The sequence below is a fragment of the Lathyrus oleraceus genome, chromosome 3 (genome assembly GCF_024323335.1).
Source record: "Lathyrus oleraceus cultivar Zhongwan6 chromosome 3, CAAS_Psat_ZW6_1.0, whole genome shotgun sequence".
Classification (NCBI taxonomy): domain Eukaryota; kingdom Viridiplantae; phylum Streptophyta; class Magnoliopsida; order Fabales; family Fabaceae; genus Lathyrus; species Lathyrus oleraceus.
The window spans coordinates 47,642,929-47,664,612 of NC_066581.1; the positions used below are offsets into that span (position 1 = coordinate 47,642,929).

The window sequence follows — 21,684 nt, forward strand, 5'->3', positions numbered from 1 at the left end:
AAATACCCTAAGGGATACATCTTTGTACTCTAAGTGCATGGTTCCACATGCAAGGCCTCCCTTAAAATAACATTTCAATGATGTGATGGGCATTTAATGCCCATGTTCCCAAGGTCACCAACCTTACTCGACTTCTCATACAAACTCCTCATCTTCCTAAAGCTTCCTTTGACAAGTTCCCACTTACACGACGTAACTCACTAAAGACCAACTTCTAAGTTTTTGCATCAATAATCCTAACTTATATCTAAAAGAAAGGACTTAGTGGGGAAATTGTTTTGTACTGGCCAAGCGGTCCACTAAGACCGGCCTAACACAAATGCCTAATCCAATAAGAGTTGTCAGGTGTCTATTCAACTAATGCACCACACTAAAGCATAACATCAGCTTTATCTCAATTATTAGTGTACACTCCGGGACATCCTGCATCTTATGTTGTATCTACCGATGATTGTTCTAACCACCATTCGTATACAAAGGTGACCCTTTGTCTCCCCATAGTACGATTCCTTACCTACTTGTTAAGTTTCACATCTTTTATTTATCGACTTGAGCGTTAGAGTGTTAACCTTCCACGTACCCTCTCTTCGATCACTAGAAAGACATACCATCGCGTTAGAAAACCTTTGTACAATGGTCATCATCCATACACTACTATTTCATGTTCCACACCTAAATAATGTCTTTAATTGTGTGTATCTTTAGGATTATAGAGGTAACTAGTGAGAGGATGTGTGAGATAACAATTACTTTTGTTATCATCTAGGTTTTCATTGACAAAGTTAATTGTCTAATAAAACAACAATTAAATAGTTAAAAATCGAGGATATCTCTCATTAGACCTAACAGCAAGATGGATCAACTTATAATAATCTACTTCAAACATAACCTAATCAAACAATTAATTAATAATTAGCATTCGATAACAATACTTCAAAATATTTTAGTAATATCTTATAATAACTGATTATATTAATCATAAGTGATTAGTTAAATACTTAACCTATTATTCTCTAACTTGAATGACACTAATCGAGTTTATATAGAAAATTATGAACTAATCAAAATAGAAGTAAAGTTGGATATTAAAAAAAATTATAAAACTAAATTATTCAATTGAAATCTCTTTTAACATGTTTTTCTTTTATCTTAAACATCACTTCTATAAAATAATTTTTATATATAGTAAAACTATTGTGCAAATATTTAATGTCTACGTTATATAAGTTAAATTAAAAGATGTTACATATAAGTGTAAATAACAAAAGTACTTATGTAAAAAAATTACCTTTAATTTATTTAAAAAACAATATTCAAATTCATGTTTTTTTAACTTAAATAAATTTTGTATTTTAAATATTCAATCTCAATATATTTTTACCATTTTCCATGATTTAAAGCATATATTACAAAAAAAAAATGAATAAAATATTTAATTATCATACCGAAGACAAAACACATAAACAAGCAACACCCTCGTAACCGCAAGGTAACGTCCTCAGAGGGGTATTATAGTAATTTAGACCCTACCCTACACACAGGTCTCATCGCAAAATTGCGAACTCCATTTGAACTTTCTCTCTGGAATGAAAAATCTGAATCTCTCTCTCTCTCTCTAAAATTTTGAAAGAAAAAGAAAATGCATAATTAAATATTAATTTATTATTAAACCCAAACCGTTAAAGAAACTGCCCCAAAGAAACTTTTTCTTGAATTTCGATCCTTTGTGCTTCGCTTTGTTCTTCCTCTCTCTCTCTCAGGTATAAGATTCTCATCTTAACTATGTGAAATCTCATCTTTATCTTTTTCCTTTTTTTGATCTGTGACAATTTATGACCATACTAATTACTGAATCTTTGTTTTTATTTTGTTGATTTTGTTGATTGTGGTTATGATATGCAAATTGATGAATCGGATCTTTGTTACCTCATTAGAGATGAATATAAGATAGAAGGAATTAGGATAATGAAGTGAGATGAATTTGATTTGATTCTTTGTTATTTTGATAAATTGGTGATTTAGGTTTTGTTTTGTGTGTTGGAACAGATGGTAAAGGGAGGGAAGGTTAGTAGCAAAGGTAGTTTCAGGAAAAGGGCTAGGTCAAAGGGGGGTGGTTCTGATGATTCCGATGAGGATTATGTGGTTTCGGATGATGCGGGGAATGTGTCTGATTGTCCTGAGGATGATTGTTTTTCTTTAGATGGATGTGCGCCCGAGGATAGTTTTGATGGTTTTATAGAAGACGAGGATGCGGAAGTGGAGATTCGACCGGTGACGAAATTCAATAGATCGAGGGCTAAAACGGGTGTACGGCGTCAGGGGAAGAATGTGAGTAAAACTGCGCGGAAGAGACAGAGGATTACATATGCAGAAGAAATAGATGAGGAAGAAGAGGAAGAAGAAGATGAAGAAGTAGAAGAAGAAGATGATGATTATAATGGAGAAGAAGAGGAGGAAGAAGAAGAAGAAGAAAAAGAAGTGGACGAGGTAGAAGAAGAAGAAGAAAAAGAAGAAGAAGTGGAAGAGGTAGAAGAAGAGGTGGAAGAGGTAGAGGTAGATGGAAATGACGAGGATGAGGATTTCAATTATGATGATGACGAATTTATACCTGAGGAAGAAGATTACACGGACGAAGAGGAAGAAGAAAGAAGTGGGCGGAAGAAGAAAAAGGAGGATTTTAGTTATGAAGATGAAGAATTTATACCGATGGAAGAAGAAAGAAGGGGCAGGAAGAAGAAAAAGGAGGATTTCAATTATGAAGACGAGGAATTTATACCGACTGAAGAAGATTACACAGATGAGGAGGAAGAAGAAACGAGGGGTATAACGAAGAAAAACAATGGCATTCAAATGGGAAAGAAGAAGACTTTGAAGAAAAGGGTTTCTGCAACTTCTAGCAGAGGTCGAAAAAGGAGTCGCTCTAGAGTTTCAAAGAAGACCAAGAGAAAGAGAAGAGGAAAGAGTGGAGGATCGAGGAGGAAAGTAAAGTGTGATGATGATGCAGACGATTTATTTGACAATGGCCCCGTCATCAGAACAAATAGCAGAAAGAAACCAGGCCATAAAAGGAGAAGGGTTCTCCTTGAAGATGCCAATTCCGGTTCCGATTGTGAGACTAGACCATCTGATTACGAGTTTACTATCTCTGAGGAAGAAAAAGAACAGGTGAGAGAAGCCATGGAGTTGTGCGGAAATATAAGAAGGAACTTGAGGAGAGCTTCTCTTCGAATGAAAAATGAAGTGGTTGAAGTACATGAAGATCTACATCAGCAACGGAAGCCTCCAGCACAGAAGGGTAAGGAAAAGGTAGAGGAATCTCAAGGAAGAAAGGGTAAGGAAAAAGTCGAGGAGTTAAAAATTGAGGCGACAAAGCAGGTCTGTGGAATTTGTCTGTCTGAGGAAAATAAAAGAAGAGTAAGGGGAATACTAAACAGCTGCACTCACTATTTTTGCTTTGCTTGCATTATGGAGTGGTCAAAGGTTGAATCTCGCTGCCCTCTGTGTAAGCAGAGATTCAAAACAATCAGTAAGCCCACACGATCAGCAACAGCGCAAGAAGCAGTGATACAAGTGCCCGAGCGTGATCAGGTATTTGGATTTCACTTGGAAGATCTTGACTTTTTTCTTATGGTTTTGAAATTCAATTGGTTGATTTTTATGAAAATGTTTTGATTTTACATTCAGGTTTATCAGCCAACTGAAGAAGAACTCAGGAGTTACATTGATCCATACGAGTCCGTTATTTGTTCAGAGTGCAATCTAGGTGGAGATGACGGCCTCATGCTACTCTGTGATATATGTGATTCTCCGGCACACACTTATTGTGTTGGTTTGGGGAGAGAAGTACCTGAAGGTAATTGGTACTGTGATGGTTGTAGACCGGTCGCTTTGGCATCTTTAAACTCCCAAGCTCAAGAACGCGCTGCTGATTTAAGAGATACTACCCAAAGCCAGCCTTCCAGACCGTCGCCTGTTCATATACGAGAAAGTATAGACCTGAACTTGATGTCATCATCACCATATACATCTTTTGGTCAAGGGTTTGGACATCTTTCATCCTCTAGATTTTCGGGCAGAAGTGCAGAAGGAGCTTCTCCGATGTCTGGTGGCGGGGCACCAACTGTATCAGAGAGACGACGGATACACCGTCAAATTCAGCAGCTACGATCAATGGATAGAATGACTTCTACGACTGGCAGAATTAACGGTATTTCAGCAACCAGTACAATAAGTAACTTGCATAGCTCGGAAATCGATCAAAGGAGGGAACTGACATCTCAATATACAAGGACACATGATGTAGGAACATCCTATCACACATTTTTTGAGGAGAGATTAGGCAACAACATCTCTCCATTAATGCAGAACGGAGATCACTTCTCCACAAGAATAAGCAATTCAAGAAGGTCATTGGTTCAGGATTCAACCATGCTTTCCAACGCGACTATGAATGCGGTTATATGGCCTGGATTTTCGGGGACACGCACGTTATCAGATATTGAACCAATCCACCCGTTCAGCAGCAGATCAAACATTGTCACCGAGCGTAGTATTATTCCTCCGACTATCATAGAAGAAGATAACTTGCACATTGTAAAGGAACAGTTGCAGTCGATGGTTAAAATCCATCTCAAGAGATTGTCCCAAGATACCGATTTGGGTAATTCTTCTATCCATTGTTTTGCTTTTTTTCATGCTATTTGAATTTGAATTCTTGTAACATGTCTTTTATGTATTGATTCAGATTATAGTACATTCAAAGACATTGCAAGGAGTTCTACACATACCATACTTGCAGCTTGTGGACTCGAGCACAAGACAAGCGAGGTTTGTTCGGCGCCTCCACCGTCCGTATGTCCCCACGTTGAATTAATTGCTGGCGGACACACGAGTATGATGAAAGGTTGCTGCTCCTCTTGTTTTGATTCTTTTGTAGGCGATGTGGTTAAAAGGATTTTGGACACAAGAATGTCTTCACAGTGGTTAAGATTAGGAATTTAGACAAAACATTCTTAAATGTGTCGAAAGAGACACACCTTTTTTTTCTTCTTAGGAATTAAGTTAGGACAAGAATTTATTATTTACTTGTTTATGCATACATTGACATGGTTTACTAACATTTCACAGAAAGACTTCATTATGTTCATTCTAAACTTTACTTTGTTGCATATACAGAAGATATCAATAACTGGAGGAATGATTCATAATGTTAAAAATCTCAGTTACAATTTCTTACATCTTAGGATTTTCTCTAAAATTATACCTTACATTAGTGTTGATTTAAATCTCATTGATCTTCTTGAGATTGAGAAAATCTATAAATATATTTATTTTATAAAATATTTTCCACTGACAATGCAATCTTTATAAAATAATATTCATTTTATTTAAAAAAATTAACTCGTCAATTTTTAATATAATATTAATTTACAATATTTTTTAATAAGCGTGGATTCGATTAGTTAACTTTAAAAAGAGAGTAATGATGAGTATATTTCTAAAATAATTATTTGCTCTATCTTAAAATAGCCTATTACATTTTTTTAAATGATTGATTCATTTCAATATTTAATATAACATTAACTATTATTATTTTTAATTGTATAGTTAGTTAAAATTACTTGTATTCCTCCCAATTCAATATATTTTAAATTGGACTTTCTAATGAAAAAAAAAATATTCCACTGCATTAATGGCTAAAGTAAATATATGATAAATGTATTTTATTAAAAATAGTTTTCATCTTTTTCCTTATACATCTTTTAATCAGTTTGCCTCATTTGTTTTGAAATAGGAGGAATACAATTTAAACAATACTTATTTCTCTAAATAAAAGGTTATTGATAATTTTTTTATTTATAGAATCTTATTAAAATTTTCAAACTTATTAATTATTTATTTATAAACATATGAACTTATTTATTTTATATATTTTTAAATTTTATAGGTGTTGGTTATTAATGATGTTAATTTATTGGTGCTTGAGATCAGAATGTGACTTGTGAGATGTTAAAGCCGGTTATTAATGATGTATAGGTGTTGGTTAGTGATCAAGATCAAAGAAAGGAAATTTATTATGTACCTCTTCATCAAAATTCTTCTTCACTTTAGAGTTGAATCAAGGAAAGGAAATTTATTATGGTAGCCAAGAACTTACTAATAGTAGTAATATCAAGGAAAGGAAATTTATTATGGTAGCCAAGAAATTTATTAAGTGGTGTTTTGCAATTACTAATGTTTACTTGTGATGCGATATTGTGTGAAAGGAATCTTAGGATTACTATGATAGAAATTTAAGAATTCATGTTCAACAATAAATTTGACATGTTTGAGAGAACACTATAGTTAGAACCATTGAAAAGTTTAGTTTTTCATGTCACAATTAAGTTTGACATGCACTTGAGTTCAGAAAAGAGTTTCAATAGCATGAAACAACCATTAGCTTTGACATCTAAAAGGTTAGTCTCACATAGATTTAATGATATTCTATAACGGTTGAAGTTTTTACATTTGTATCTCTTCTCCGTGTTTCTGAAGATCTATTGGTTTGTTCATCAGATGTTCTAGTGATTAATTGTGAATACGTAATTCATTAGACAAGAAAGCCACATTAGAATAAATGATATAATGTATAAATTCTCGCAATAATCTCTTGACATTGTTAAATTTATAGTTCAAAATGAAGTTCAATAAATAAGAGTTATAGACTAAACGAGTCAATTTCGATGATAGTTAAGTCGCCTCTACATTTCAATAAGTTTAGTGGAACCAAATTCAAACATGAATCTTAACTCAAAGCCATTCAATCATTGCAATGACAAAACCTTCATATGATTATTTGACTCTTATACCATAGATATTTTGTACTTATAACTTCCAGCCTAATACTTTTTCTAATGTTAGCTCTATTGAAACCTAATGCATAATGATATGTATAGTTAGGATAAACTTTCATATGGACAAGAACATATGATATGAAGGCCACCTAGAGTAATATGACTTATTGATATGCAACGTCTTTTGGCAATGCTTTGCACATGAACAATTTGTCATATGTTAAGGGATAATCATTTAGGATAGAGGTATAAACACAAAAGATTTGTAGATTATTCAAATTAGTAGACACGTGGTTATTTTCCGTATGTGTAGGCTAATTCCAAAACATACATGTTGTTAAAAAGTACAATAAGGGGTGGTCTTTTTTGTGTAGGATTGTCTGAGTATTTAAGGTATTCGAGTGTACTGAAGACCTAATCACGTAGGGTTGTGAGAGACTTTGATTTCCTGAAAATTAGAGATCCATTTCCCTATGTGGAAGAGGGTTATATATACGATATTCCTTGGTCTTGGGTCAGAGATAAAGAGGAGTGGTTTCACCTTCTTTTGGTTAAAGATGCGGGAGTCGGACTAGATTCTACCTGCAATCTTGGAGAAGTTGGTTATGCGCCTTCACTTGACTTATTTAGCGTATGTCGCATACCCCATTCATTGAATCAAGAGGAAAATGTGGTTCGATTAAGGCGACTAGGCCCAGGCCCAGCAGAGCGACTTGTTATGCATTTTGGGCGACTTATGGCCCAATGCTCGGCATTTGCCCAATATTGATGTAACTAACTTAGTTTGTATCCTTTTGGGTTATTCCTTACAAGGCTCAATAAAATTATCATGGTCTAGAATCCCTCAAACACGAGATCTTGAAAAATGCAAAGTCATTAACTCGAGCTTGTGTGGCTCTAGCATTAAGAAGGGGGTTCCAATTGAGCAAGATAACACCCACATTGAGATGAATGAGATTCTCACTAAGGAAGTTGTTTGCGAGGAGGTCGTGCAAGAAGAAAGGAACCTCAGGAAGATGGCCAATCAGCCCGCAGTCCCCCTTCCTTTTGAAATTTGTCATCATGTCCTTAGTGGACTTTTATGTAATCTAGTCCTTCGGAGTTTCATTAATGTGATATTTTATGCATTCAGATGATTTTCTTATATTATGTCTGCTTACTTATTTTCTTTAAGGCGATTGGGTCCTTTCAAAAAGAGCTTACTAAGAATTCTTTGCTTAAGTCTCACTGCACAACAGCCTTTAAGGACAGCCAAAATTCCTATTTGCGGACCCGATGTTCAAATGTCTCTGGTGCTGCAAGGATTCCTCATTGAGGATCCAACACAATTAATTGTATTTTGGGCGACAAGTATTCATTATTGAATATCCATCATTCAATCGCCTCTTGGGTAAAAAGGATTCCTCTATGAGGAACTAACATTCAATTGTCTCTTGGGCGACAAGGATTCCACGTTAAGGATCCAACGTTCAATTGCCTCTTGGGCGAAAAGGATTCCAGTATTAGGATCTAGCATTCAATTGCCTCTTAGGTGATAAGAATTCCTCTGTGAGGATCCAACATTCAATTATCTCTTCGACGACAGGGGTACCTCTGTGAGGATCCAACACAATCAATTTTCTTTTGGGCGGCAAAGATTCCTCATCGAGGATCTAGCACAATCAACTGCCTCTTTAGCACAATCTACCTCTTGGGTGACAAGGATTTTTCTGTGAAGATCCAACATTCAATTGCCTTTTGGGCGACAAGAATTCCTCCACGAGGATTCAATACAATCAATTGGCTCTTAGGAAACAAGAATTCCTCAAATGATGACAATGTTCATGCACATTAATTATTGTTTCCAACACATCATCTCACTATTCAAGATCCACCAATAATATAACACACGACATTTGTTTGCACCTAAGAATAAATACTTAGCTAAAACCATCAAGCAAACGAATTCAAGGCCAAACGAATGGATAAGAAGGCAATTGAATATGAGGGACTCGAATCTTTCTCAAATCTACTTAGGCTTATAAAGGCCATAGAGCATTAGACTCGGTCAAGACTCAATAGAACAAGATAGTTTGATATTTTACTTGTGTTCCTTACTTAGTCGTTATTGATTTATATCCATGCTTTGAGAAAATAGTAGTAGATGTGTGGATCAAAGAAATAAAAAATGTCATGGAAGAGGAAAGAAAAGATTGAACATGGGTCACTATGTATCCCCAAGCAGCCGGAAAATCACACATTAAAGTAGTTATTAGTCGAGCAATGCTAAATTATATAGGTCAAATCGTTTTAGCCAATAAAAATAGTTTTTAAGTATAAAATTATGAAGTTGTAGAACTTTTTACACAATTAATAAAACAAGTTTTTACACCATTTTATCTTTTTATCATTCTATTTTTACTGTATATTTATGATTTTTCAGTCTAGTGGTTCAACCATCTAAAAATCTGTAATTAATACTTTTGGAGGAGATAAAGAGTATGATGCATGGAAAATTGGAGGGGAATTGCAGCCATTTTTGGCATTAGTGTGACAGCCAACAATGATATCACAAAGAATCCTAAGACAAATGTGAATATCATGTACAGTAGGAAAGTAACTTTCTCTATTTTCATTCAATATTGATGGTCTGAACTTAAAGGACATGTGAAACATTTGAACTCCAAACTTCAGTTCACATACAACATAAATTACATACAATTCTCCACATCTTATTTCACTAAGATCAAATACATTCACAACTTCACTAGGCATTACCATAGGATGTAGGGATCGCATGTCTGATGAAGAAGCCCGACACCACTGTAACAACAAGCAATCATCACCGACGAATTTCCCTCATGAAATGTCATCAAGGAAGGTGGACAGCAATAGCCCTTGAACAAACTCGCATCTTTTTTCTTTTTCTTCCTTATCCTTGACTGACAAGGTAGGTGTCTCCACTTTTCTGAACAGAAACAATAGACACGTTTAGAAAACTATAAGGTACATGGAGACGGTTGAGAATGCATTCGTGTATGCTGTCTGAAAACATGTCATTGGCAAGGAAGAACAACTCATTCTTTTGCAACAAGGCACTGAGACGCGTTGAACATCACAGAGATGACATACTTTTAATGGCATAAAAAGTTCATATTTTAAAGCAAGTAGATAAAATGGAATGGCGGGATAACCAATATTTAACTATTTTTTAGACTAATTATATGAAAAATCTATAAAACATATATTGAATATAAAACCACACAAATAAAAGAGGAAGAAGAGGAATTGAATCATTAAATGACTATTAAAAAAATAGAGCTAATGAAAAACAGATGTAAAATCAAACCAGATTTATTTATTTTAAGGGTAAATCTGGGTTTTCACGTTCAAAACAGTTCAAACCCACTCGAACCGGAAAGCACCTAGCACCTAGCTCCCGCTACCCACTAAACATCAAATAGCGGAGGGCCGCTATCCCGGGATAGCGCCGCTATCGGCTGCTATCAATAACTCTGCCTGAATTTAACCTCTCAGAGGCTGTACAGTATGCAGGGCCAAGCAGGGTTCCGGATCCATAAAATCACGCAATTTATTAGGGATGTGTGAGGGAGACAGTTCAAGTACACAAAAATGGTCAACTAAACATATTTGTCTACAATGCACAGCAACTGTCCAACATGCTTTATCTGCTAAAATGAAACATTCATGAGTTTTTCATTTAGCTTTTCAAAAACATTTTTATCAGACAACCTACCTCAGCATATCAAAAATCTATTAGCCTCCGGGAAAGCGGGAGAAGTATTTATGTACTACAAGTTCAAATTTTCATATGTTCAGGGTTAGTGGTCAAGTAATATTCGAGACTGTCTTCATCTTTGGAGGTACAAGAACTGTTGCAAGACACAGGATTTACAGAAAAATCTCCCAATAAAATTACGAGTAATCATAATGATCATGCCATTAGTTGTAAGGCGAATTCTACGGTGCAATAGGTAAATATGTTGTGTATGTTGCACAACATTTACTTGCTGTTGGATCAGTCAATCTCACTAAATTTATTGTAAACCTTACATCCTGAATTCCCCCCTCTCCCTCCCATGACCCACCACCGCGAGACGTCGCTAACACCGGGAATCTAAAACTCCTACCTCTGTTGCTGCAACATGGACACAATGAAGCAAACAAAATTGTGAAGTAAAGAGCAATGGAACTCTAGGTTAGGAACCCCAGTCTCACTAAATTTACCAACACCTTTAGGTTGTCAATCCCAACTCTGCACCTCAAGTTGCCGCTCATGTACATACATTTGCGACTCCCTTCTTTGTTCGTGTTTCTAGTTGCGCCTCCATTCTTGTTTCCGCCCGCAACCTCCATTTATGTAACCTAGCGCGGGGTCACCTCCATCTGCCCACCATTTGTATCTGTTTTGTTTTTGTTTATAATCATCCTCCATGTTCACCTCCATTTGATGATAATCCTGTTTGTTGATTTTGATTTCAATTTCGTTCTGTAAGACTTCTTATTATGGCAATTATGTTTCTATCATTTGTCAGTTATGTTATTTATATTTAGGAATAAATAGGGAAAGGAAGGGGGAAGTGCTTACTGGATAGTTATTGAGTGGCTATGGGAGGGGACCAAGACTCTAGAATTTATTTTAGGGAATTTTCTGGTAACCGCATGCCAATTTGTTCTTAGTGTCTTTATGTTAGTATTTTGTTTCAGTTTCTGGTGTGATACTCTATAATTCCACTGTTCCTCTGTTTTAATACAGATTTCCAGGATTCAATTATAATAAAATTGCTCTTTGCTTCTACAACAACGACCAAGCCTTATCCCACTAAGTGAGGTTGACTACATGGACCAAATTTCGCCATAATGCTCTTTTCTTCTAAATTTATTAATATTGATACCAGTTTCTATCATGTTCCTATTCTTGAGTTGTTTCTGAGTTGAAAAGAAGTTAATTCATATATTGTTTCTTTCCTGTTTCGGTGGTGTTGTTGATTGGCGAAAAACAAGGGGCAGCATCACCAGAATAGGAGCACCCTCTTTGCAAATTCGTTGAAACTGAAATATAAGGAAGAAACCACTATATTTATGTTACATTTCAGTCAATATTAGAATAAAATTAGTGTTTGCTTCTCGCCGGTTCCGATATGCGTCTTGTGGTCGCCAACATGAGGAGGACATGTGACTGAGAGAAAGGGTGGGAAAGATTTGATGTTGAGAGTGTATCATCAAATGTGGGGGGATTTATTGGTTCAGTAGTGGGAAGAAGGTGTGCCTGGTTAGGATAAGCCTAGTTGTAAGGGTAGAAATCATTAAGCACCTAAGCTAGTTTTATAATCTCGACAAAACACAAGCCATGCTACCTAAAACTGGCATTATTTGATTTTAAACAAGAACAATACCATTTCTTCAATGTCAAACATGAGTCCAAATTATCAAAAGCAATATTGCATGAAAAGCAGCAGAAGCGGACAATGTGACATCACCACCACATTCAGGAATACGAGCAAAAGTAAGCATATTTTCATGAAAAGGTAGTGACCATTTTTTTAATAAAGAAAAGGAAATTGACAACTGAAATAGACATACTTTTTTGATAGAGTCTCATCCGAGCTTTTTCTAGATTGCCTTGTCCCGGTAGGAAAGTTGGGTTGACTTTGAGAACTGGAAAATTCATCAGCTACGGGCAATATAAACGATGACAACAATGGATCAGGGGCTGCATTAGACGATGACAATGTACATGAAGACCCACCCAAAAGGGATTGCAAATTTCCTTCTCGCAGCTCCTTCCTCAATAAAGACAGTGTTGAATAAGATCCACCTTTCCGTGATTTCCTTTTTCGCTGCATGTATTCACTAGTTAAAGAATTCAATTTACGATATAATGTTAATATCAACACAACACAATAATGTAATAACAATAGAGTTCTAAGATATAATTAAACTGGAAACATCTTCTAGTGCCAGTGTTATGGTGTAATTGATTACAGAACTTTAATCTTCCTTTAGAAACATAATCATGTATATTCAACAAAGGCAACAGCAAAGGGTAGAATATATAAGATTATAAACACACATAAGTAGGGCATGACTAGACTACACAGATATCTTAAACCAGTAATCCATTTAGAAAACGATACAATTGGCAAGTATGTAAGAGGGTTGGGTTAAAGACTTTTGATTAACCTTAACAAAAGTATACTGTTGGAAAAATGTTATAGAAGAAAAATAGTTCAATTTCATTTTATGCTACATATCTCAAAATGCTTAAATAATGAACCAGAATTAACTTTGAAACTTGAAAGACATGATAGTATACAAGATCATGCAAGAGTTGGCAGAAACGAATATTAACAAAAAGAGAAAAGGATATCTTAAGTATGCTTCCATGTTGTAGAGCAATGTGTGCAACCATATCAACCCCCACCCTCAATGCGCAAACAGGACAAACCTGAACAAAAGGATATAAAAAATTATATAGAATAAATAATGCAGGGTAAGAGTAAAAAATACATATATAATTTTTCTGATGTAGAACAGTAATCACGAGTACTCCTTTAGTCCTTTTAGGTAGAGTACTCTTAAGAGTTATCAAATATCGCCATGGCAGATATCAGTGGCAGTTTTTGGGCTTGGTGCAATGGCAAATATCAGCCAATCTTGTGGGGGTTTTGCCATAATCCGTTATGAAGGTGCCACAAAGCGGACGGTATGGCGGAATTTTAACTCTCCACCATGGACCGCCATCTGCCATCAACAACACAGGATACTCTAACTCTACAAACAAATAAACCTAGAAAACTTCTGTGACTTGGTTTTAGACCCTCTTTAAAGGAAATGAAATATGCAAAAGTCTGTCAAATGTTAACATAACTCAAAATAGCCAAATATCCTAATGAGACAGCGTATTATAATCTAGCATAACATAACATAATCCAAAGCAGAACGAGTTCCCTAAATATCGAACAGTCCCAAATGAAAAAACAAAAACAATTAGCTTTAAAATTAATAAAATGTTAAACAAACTTCATTACCTAGCAGTACTCTTGAAGATATAACCCATCAATTTAATCCCTAAACTATCACTCTCTCCAATTTAGTCCCTAAACCATGTAAATACAACAAGTCGTCCCTAGTCACTACATCAAGAACAACAACCAAGTCATATCTCACTAAGTGGAATAATAAGTACTCCCTTCATTTTTTATTATAAACAAAAACTCTACTTCTTAAATTCATTGAATAACTGATGTATCTGATCTATATATAGTCCAGATACATCGGTTATTGAATGAATTTAAAAAGTCTTCTTTCTTTTTTTGCTTATAAGAAGAAATGGAGGGAGTGGTCCCTAAAGTATATAAAATCATGTTATTAAGATGTCAGGGGACTAAATTGGAGAGAGAGTGATAATTTAAGGAGTAAAACCTCAGTCCAAACCTAAACTCTCAACTCAAGGGTCTAAACTTGGTGCCGAGAACAAAGGGATAAACTAACAAGCAGTTTAAATTTTGAAGACAGCCAAGCTCTAATTGAACAATATTTATCTAGATAATGTGAAAAATTGCTGAATAGAAATAGATTGGAACGATTTGATACCCCATTTTTGGCTTCAACAGGATGCTCTTCATCAATGTGGCAGCACAATCCAACAATATCAAAATACTCAGAACAAAAGGGACATAAAAACTCCTCCTTGACATCATCATCATCATCGTCAATATCATTTTCATCAAAAGCATCCATAAACATATCTACATTAACACACACAAAATAGAAAAAAATTGAGTGAGTGCATGACAAAGAAAGTAAGAGTGGGGGAAGGGAAAAAGGGAAACCTGATCGAGATTGAAGAGCGGAGAGATAGGATTTGGAGGAAGTGAGGGTGGAAAAGGAAAGAAGAGCGTTCCAAGGAGAAGAAGAATCAGAGTCCATGAATGAAATTGGATCTCAATCTGAAATGAAAGTGAAGATTGAAGATTGAAGATTGAGATTGAGGTGGTGCTGGTTGGTTCTGTTCTTCTTCGTAACTAATTTCTGAGACAGACACAGCGACCCAAAAACACGTTCCTTTCTCCTCTCCTTTCTTATAGCCCACCACTTTCTTTCATTTTTTTATTAAATTTTCTTTATGTTTATTTAGAGATAATCAAATATACTCATATGTGAGTCTTATTTAATTTATAAACTCTTGTTTATTTTGGGTAAGTGTGAAAAATTTTATTGCATTAAGATAAATTATATTATACTTTTGTTGTTTTAAAATTTGTTTTTGTCTAAATCATTGTGTTAAGATAACATAGTACTCTCCCTTTTGTCTTATTTATAACAAAAGTTTATTTTTTTAAATTTCTTAAATACTTAATACTTAATGTATTTAGTATATTATAATAATTGTTTGATAAATATAAAAACAATAATAAATCAATAACAACAATCAAATCTAATTTCACTAATCTTAATAATTTTTTTTATAGTTTTTCTAAGTCTTTCTCTTCATCTGATTATTTGACTTATGTCCATCTTATATACTCTCATTACCACAAAATCTACATACCTCCTTACTACATGTTGAAACCGCATAAATCTATTTTTCACCATATTCTCTCTACTATATGTGCTACCCCGACATTCTCTGTAATATTTTATTCGAATCATATCATTTCTAGTCTTATCACGCATCCAACGCAACATCTTCATTTCCGTTACACTTACTTTATTCTCGTGTTAATTCTTAAGCGTTCAACATTATGTCTCGTACAACATCGCAGGTCTTACTGCAGTCCGATAAAATTTTTTCTTCAGCTTGAGTGATACCTTTGTGTCACATAAAATACTTAAATTTGACGATTTACAACCCCTTCTATTTCTTCATCATTTTGTATTACAAACCCAAAATATTTAAACCGTGTGACTTGAGGGATGACGTGGTCTTCAACTTTCACCTCTAGAATAGAAACACTTAGGGTCTGTTTGAAACACTTTTCAATTTTAGTTCTTAAAATTTGTTTTTCAAATCTATTTTAAAAAACTATTTTAAAAAAGAAAATTAAAAAAAAAATTGTTTGATAAACTAGTTTTTAGAAACTGTTTTAAAAATATGAAAATGAAAAAACTTGTTTGATAGTCTAATTTTTTAATAGTATTTTAAGAAGAAAATAAAAATATATATTTTATCATCTACTTTTAAAATCTATTCTTTTTATATAAAATATTATAAATTTAAGAAAATTAATTGATATTTGTTCGAATACAAATAATTGGGTAAAAGCAATTTTTTAATTTTACAAATCACATAACATTTGTTTGATGAATATTTTTCTTTATTTTTTTATTACTATTTTTAGTAACGTTTCTCTTAAAAAAATATGAATTAATTATTTTTAATAACTTTGATAATTTTTAATAGTTTAAAATTTTTGAAAATATATAAAGTTGTAATGACTATGAAGAATCTGATATAAAGTATGAAGGAGAAACCATTGTGTTAAAAAAATAATAAAACCAAAAAAAAAAATTTAATTAAATTTAAATAAATTATAAGAACATTAAAAAAAGAAAAAAATAGTATTAATAAGATTTAGCTATATAATATTTCAAAGTCAAAAAGCTAAATTCAATGTTTTAGAAATCGCATTGGACCTGTCAATTGAACCCGTCGAATAAAAAATCAAAGGGGTCATTGGTATGGTTCGATTGGTGGATCAAATAACCTATTAATCAGTGAGAATTGGCCAAACCAATCAAATCGGTAAAAGTTGAAGAATCGACGATTTTTATAAATCGACAGATTAACTACTTTCTTTTTTTTCACAAAACACGACGCCGTTTTGATAAAAAAAAATTAAAATATAAAAAGATTTTGCTTAAAACTTAATTGGAACACCTTTCACCCCTTAAATCTAATTTGTCTAGACAATGCATTATATTATTATTCGAGATTATTTTATTTATATTTTTATTATGTACTATTTTGTTGTGTGCAATGATTATGTTTAGAATTTGAGTTTAAAGAATGAATTTGTTAAATTATGATATTTTAAAATCTTGAAAATTTATAGGTGTCCTAATTTTTTTAGAGACTGAATCATTTGGTTCGACCAATTTAATAACTATACATTTTCTTCATGGAGACTAGTTTATTCAACCGAATTACCTAGATTAATCTGGTTTAATCATTCGGTTCGACCAATGACATAGTGGTTCGACCAATAAATTAGTGATTCGGTACTCTTATTGATTTGATGACCAATCTAATTTTCAAAATAGTGAATAAATTTATTTAAAAGTGAATTTTTATTATTTTAAGAATTTAAAATAAAATTAAGAAATATAATAATAATAATAATAATAATAATAATAATAATAATAATAATAATAATAATAATAATAATAATAATAATAATAATAAAGTAAAAAATGGGGTTGCACGTTTAATAGAAAAAAAAGGTTATATAGTGAAAATAATTAAGAAACACAAAAAAAAAAACTAAAATAAATAAATATATTTAAAAATGTTACTTATGCATAAAAAAACATACATAAATAAAATAAATATCATATTCTTTCAAATACGTTTTTCTATCTTATTTTAAAAATACTAAAAATTGAAAAGTAAAAAGCAAAATACAACTAAGGTGTTTTACTTTTTTACTTTTAAAAACTGAAAAATAGAAAAGAGTTTTTAAAAACACTTTTATAAAACATTATATTCAAACAAGTTTTTAAATTTTAAATTTTCAAAAACTAAAAAAGAGTTTTTGAGATGTATTTCAAACAGGCCCTTATTCTTTTGTTGAACTTGCATTCCATATACTTCATCTCACTTCTACTTGGGCGAAAATCATGTGTTTTTAAAGCTTATCTTCAACCTCTCATTTACCTCCCCCTTTGACTCTTCAAGTAGGACTATATCATCTGCAAAAAAACATACATCTCGGTGCTAGTCTTGGATGTGTTATGTGAGTACATCCAAAATTAAGATAAAAAGGTAGGGCCTTAGGGTTGAACCTTGATGTAAATCTAGTGCAATTGGGAAAACGTCTGTCTCCCCATCTTGTGTCTGCACACTAGTCCATACTCGTTCATACTTATTTTGAATGGCTCGAATATATGCAATCATAACCCATTTCTTCTCTAGGAATTTCCACAAAAATCTCTCTAGGCACTCTATCATAGGTCTTCTCCAAGTCAATAAAAATTAAGTGCAAGTCTTGTTGGTCCATCCGATGCTACTCCATCACACATCTTAGTAGATACATCGCTTTCATAGTCGAAATTCCCGACATAAAACCAAATTGATTTTCCGTGACTTGAGTCGCTTTTCTTAGTATTTATTTAAGCATTCTTTCCCATAACTTCATGGCATGACTCATAAGCTTAATCTCTCTATAATTTGCACAATTTTGTATATACCCATCCTTCTTATATATTGAAACTAAATTATTTTTTCTTCATTCATCCACCATTTCCTTTAACCTCATAATTTCATTAAAGAGTTTGGTGAGTCACTCAATATATATCTCTCTCCAAGAATTTTCCATACTTCAATAGGTATATTGTCTGGCTCAATCGTCTTACTATTACTCATCATTTTCAACGCCTTTTTACCTCTTGTTTTTTATATGACGATAATAATCATAGTTTTGGTCTTTTTGTCTAATAACAAGTATACTAGAGTCCAATGAGATATCGTATCATTTTCTCTTGTTTCTCTTTAGCCACTTTTCTAATATCTTGAGTCATCTTATTCCACATATCATTTACATTTCCTTGTGGTTGTCCAAACTCTCCCTCCAAGATCTTGTGTTGGAAACTTTCTTATTTTTCACCCTTCAAATGCCACCACTTAATTTGTGGAACTCCCATTTGACTTCTTCTTTTTTTCTCCATTTTATTCTTACATCCATAACCAATACTCTATGTTGGACAGTCAAGCTCTCTCCCGGAATAACTTTATAGTCCAAACAAATCTTCCTATATAACTTCCTAATAAGGAAGAATATTTTCTAAGAACATGTCATCCCATTTTATATATGATAAGATGATCATATATTTTCTTAAATCAGGTATTTGCTATAGTAAGTACAAAAACTCTAAGATGGATTTACCTTCTGCATTCACCTCCCCTAGACCATACCTCTCATGCACGCTCCTAAAACCTCTTGTTACGCTCCCTACACGAACATTTAGATCTCCTCCTAGAAAAATATTTTCTCCTTGTGATATATCCTGAAGTAAGCCTTCTAAGTCCTCCAAAAACTTTACCTTAAGGTGCAGGGAATGACAACCTAAGGTAACCTTCATTAAGGAATCACATGGTATAAAACTTTGGATGTTTCAATTTCATTTGGAAAACTTAATAAGAATGAGAATGAATCGAAAAGAGTTGTCGCAGGTGAAGTCAATACAAAAAAGAAAGTGAAATTAAAATAAGAAAAATAGGACATCTCCTTGAAAGCCTCATCTTCCAAGGCAAGAAAAATGGAGAAATATGATGACGGTTCTGACAAAGATTATTCTAAGGAGGAAGAAATGGGTTTATTCATCAAAATTTATAGTAGATATATAAAGAAACGATGTCTCAAGCATTCAAACAAAAATTTGATTAACTTTAATAAATCTCATCCACATAAGAAAGAAGAAAAAAAAGGAAAATAGTCAAGTTACTTATTATAAATGTGCAAAATTTGGTCATTATTGTACTATGTGTCTAAGCCAAAGCAAGCGCAATAACAAGAAAGAGTACTATAATCTGAAGAAAGTATACATGTTGGAAAAATATCACACTGCAATATATAGGATGGGATATGGCAATGCTAGACACTAGTTTCTCATTACAAAATGAATCCATTCGAAGTACTTTAAGTTCATATCTGATTTTTTCTTTTTCTTTTCTCTTATAATCTTGTGTCATAGTATTTTCATATGTAGTTAGACATTTATTTTATATAGCGTGGGTGTATTGGGGATTGTGTGGTGTTTGAGAGTATTCTATAAGTTGTAACATTTTTAGGTAGTGTTAATCTCTAGTTGTCATTTGATAACGACTATGGGTTTTATCCTATTTTGAAGTTTTAACATAACATTATTATGTTGTAAATGTGTTTTTTTATAATATTTACATGTAGTTTTATAGAACTATGTACTTAGATGTATAATCAAGTAGTGATCAAAACTCATATATAAGCTAGATATGTCTAACCTTGATGATGTCATGGTTTTGATGATCACACATGTTATTAGCAATGCATGAAGTCAAGCAATGACTGAAGTTAGTTCGAGCAGTCAAAGATGCACAAGATGGTTGATCAATTTCTTCATTCGAGTCATGTTAAAGTATTAGGGCTTATGATCATCAATGATATCCTTACATCTCTCTGATGATGGTGACTGACTAGAATATACCTCAAGCCTCGTCCACAAGAAGATTTTAGTGAAGTGATTATATGATTGGTATATTCGACAAAAGGACTAGAAGCATTAAAGTGTGAAAGTTCTTTTGATCGTGTCTGTCTAACTTATTAGTGTATTGTAAAGACACAATGGCACTTTGGAAGCCTTTTTTTCAAATTAAATCGCTAAAAAATGTTTTTGGAGCCTAGACAGTTGATTTGGAAACGGTAAAATTGATTACGATAAGTTTTTGAATTGTCTAATCAATTATAACAAGTAACTAATCGATTAGATGAGGGAAAAACAAGTACATAATCGATTATGACATCGTTTTAATGAATGATAACGACTCTCTATCAAAACCTTCCAACTTGGGCAACAATAATTGATTATGGCATCGTCTTAATGAATGGTAACGATTCTTTATCAAAACCTTTCAATTTATGCAGAAATAATCGATTATTGAATGTACCTAATCAATTATCTAATTGATTAGGTCATTTTTCCCATGGATTATTTCCTAAAATGAATCATATCTTGGCCTATAAATAGAGGGTTTCCCCTTCATTCCAAAACATCCAGATAAACATGAATATCTCGCTTTTCCTATTTGTCTCAATCTCTCTACAAATATTTAATTTTCTCTCACATGTTTAGCCATAGTGCTTTGACAGCGTTATTGAGTTTAGTGGGAAAATTGTTTTGATAGAAGGGCATTATTATAAATTTATCAAGAATTCTTTTTTTCTCTTGAGTAAATTATTTTTCCTCAGGAAGTAACCTTTTTGGTTTGGAGTTAGTCTTGTGTAAGATCTCATTTAGAGATTGGTATAAGTCTCTATTTAGTTCTTGAGCCCCGTCATTGAAGAAAAACTCTCATTTTGGGTTCGTGAAGAATAACCAGAGAAAAATCTTCACAACAGTTCTTGAGCTCAACTCAATTAAAATATCTACAGATTCGAGATTAATTAGGTATAAAATCCTTCCTTGGTTTTTTATTTCATTTGGTGTAAGAGCTTAGTAGGTTCGAGCTCAACCCGACAAAAACCTTGATTCAGTTTATGGTCAGTTTGTGTAAAACCTCGGTTCAGTTTGGAGAATAGCCAACTCAAAAGTCCAACTTGGTTCGAGATCAACTTGTGCAAAATCTCGGTTTGACTTAGAGACTAACCGCTCGAAGCTTTGCTCGTTGTTTGGAGTAAAGAATAACTTTTTCATTCCTTTGTTTGTTGTTTGATTAGAGGTTAGCCTGAAACTTCATTTTAGTTGTATAAGGGGATTCATAGGCTTAACCTACTAAAATTTATCAAGCATTATTGGATACTCTTAAGATCAGTTCTTAGGAGAGGAGTAAGTCACTTGCTTAAGATCAAACCTCTATAAATCTCTAGTGTTATCTCTCTTCCCTTAACTCTTTTACTTTCTGCTTATTTTCTTTATTTGTATTTTTTGTTGT

The 21,684-nt window shown here is 33.2% G+C and overlaps 2 protein-coding genes across 2 annotated transcripts; one reads left to right on the top strand and one right to left on the bottom strand.

Moving 5' to 3' along the window:
- The first annotated feature begins 1,551 nt into the window (after positions 1-1,551).
- LOC127132436 (uncharacterized) lies at positions 1,552-5,235 on the top strand. The gene is made up of 4 exons (XM_051061384.1): positions 1,552-1,760; positions 2,047-3,588; positions 3,685-4,660; positions 4,745-5,235. The coding sequence occupies exons 2-4, from the start codon at positions 2,047-2,049 to the stop codon at positions 4,999-5,001; spliced, it is 2,775 nt and encodes a 924-aa protein (XP_050917341.1). The 5' UTR covers positions 1,552-1,760; the 3' UTR covers positions 5,002-5,235.
- A 4,184-nt stretch (positions 5,236-9,419) lies between these two features.
- On the bottom strand, positions 9,420-14,984 carry LOC127132437 (protein DEHYDRATION-INDUCED 19 homolog 3). The gene is made up of 5 exons (XM_051061386.1): positions 14,672-14,984; positions 14,433-14,587; positions 13,207-13,284; positions 12,420-12,682; positions 9,420-9,783 (listed from the first exon to the last, which is right to left on the bottom strand). Exons 1-5 carry the CDS (start codon positions 14,766-14,768, stop codon positions 9,675-9,677), a joined length of 702 nt encoding a protein of 233 aa, XP_050917343.1. The 5' UTR covers positions 14,769-14,984; the 3' UTR covers positions 9,420-9,674.
- Positions 14,985-21,684: the final 6,700 nt, after the last annotated feature.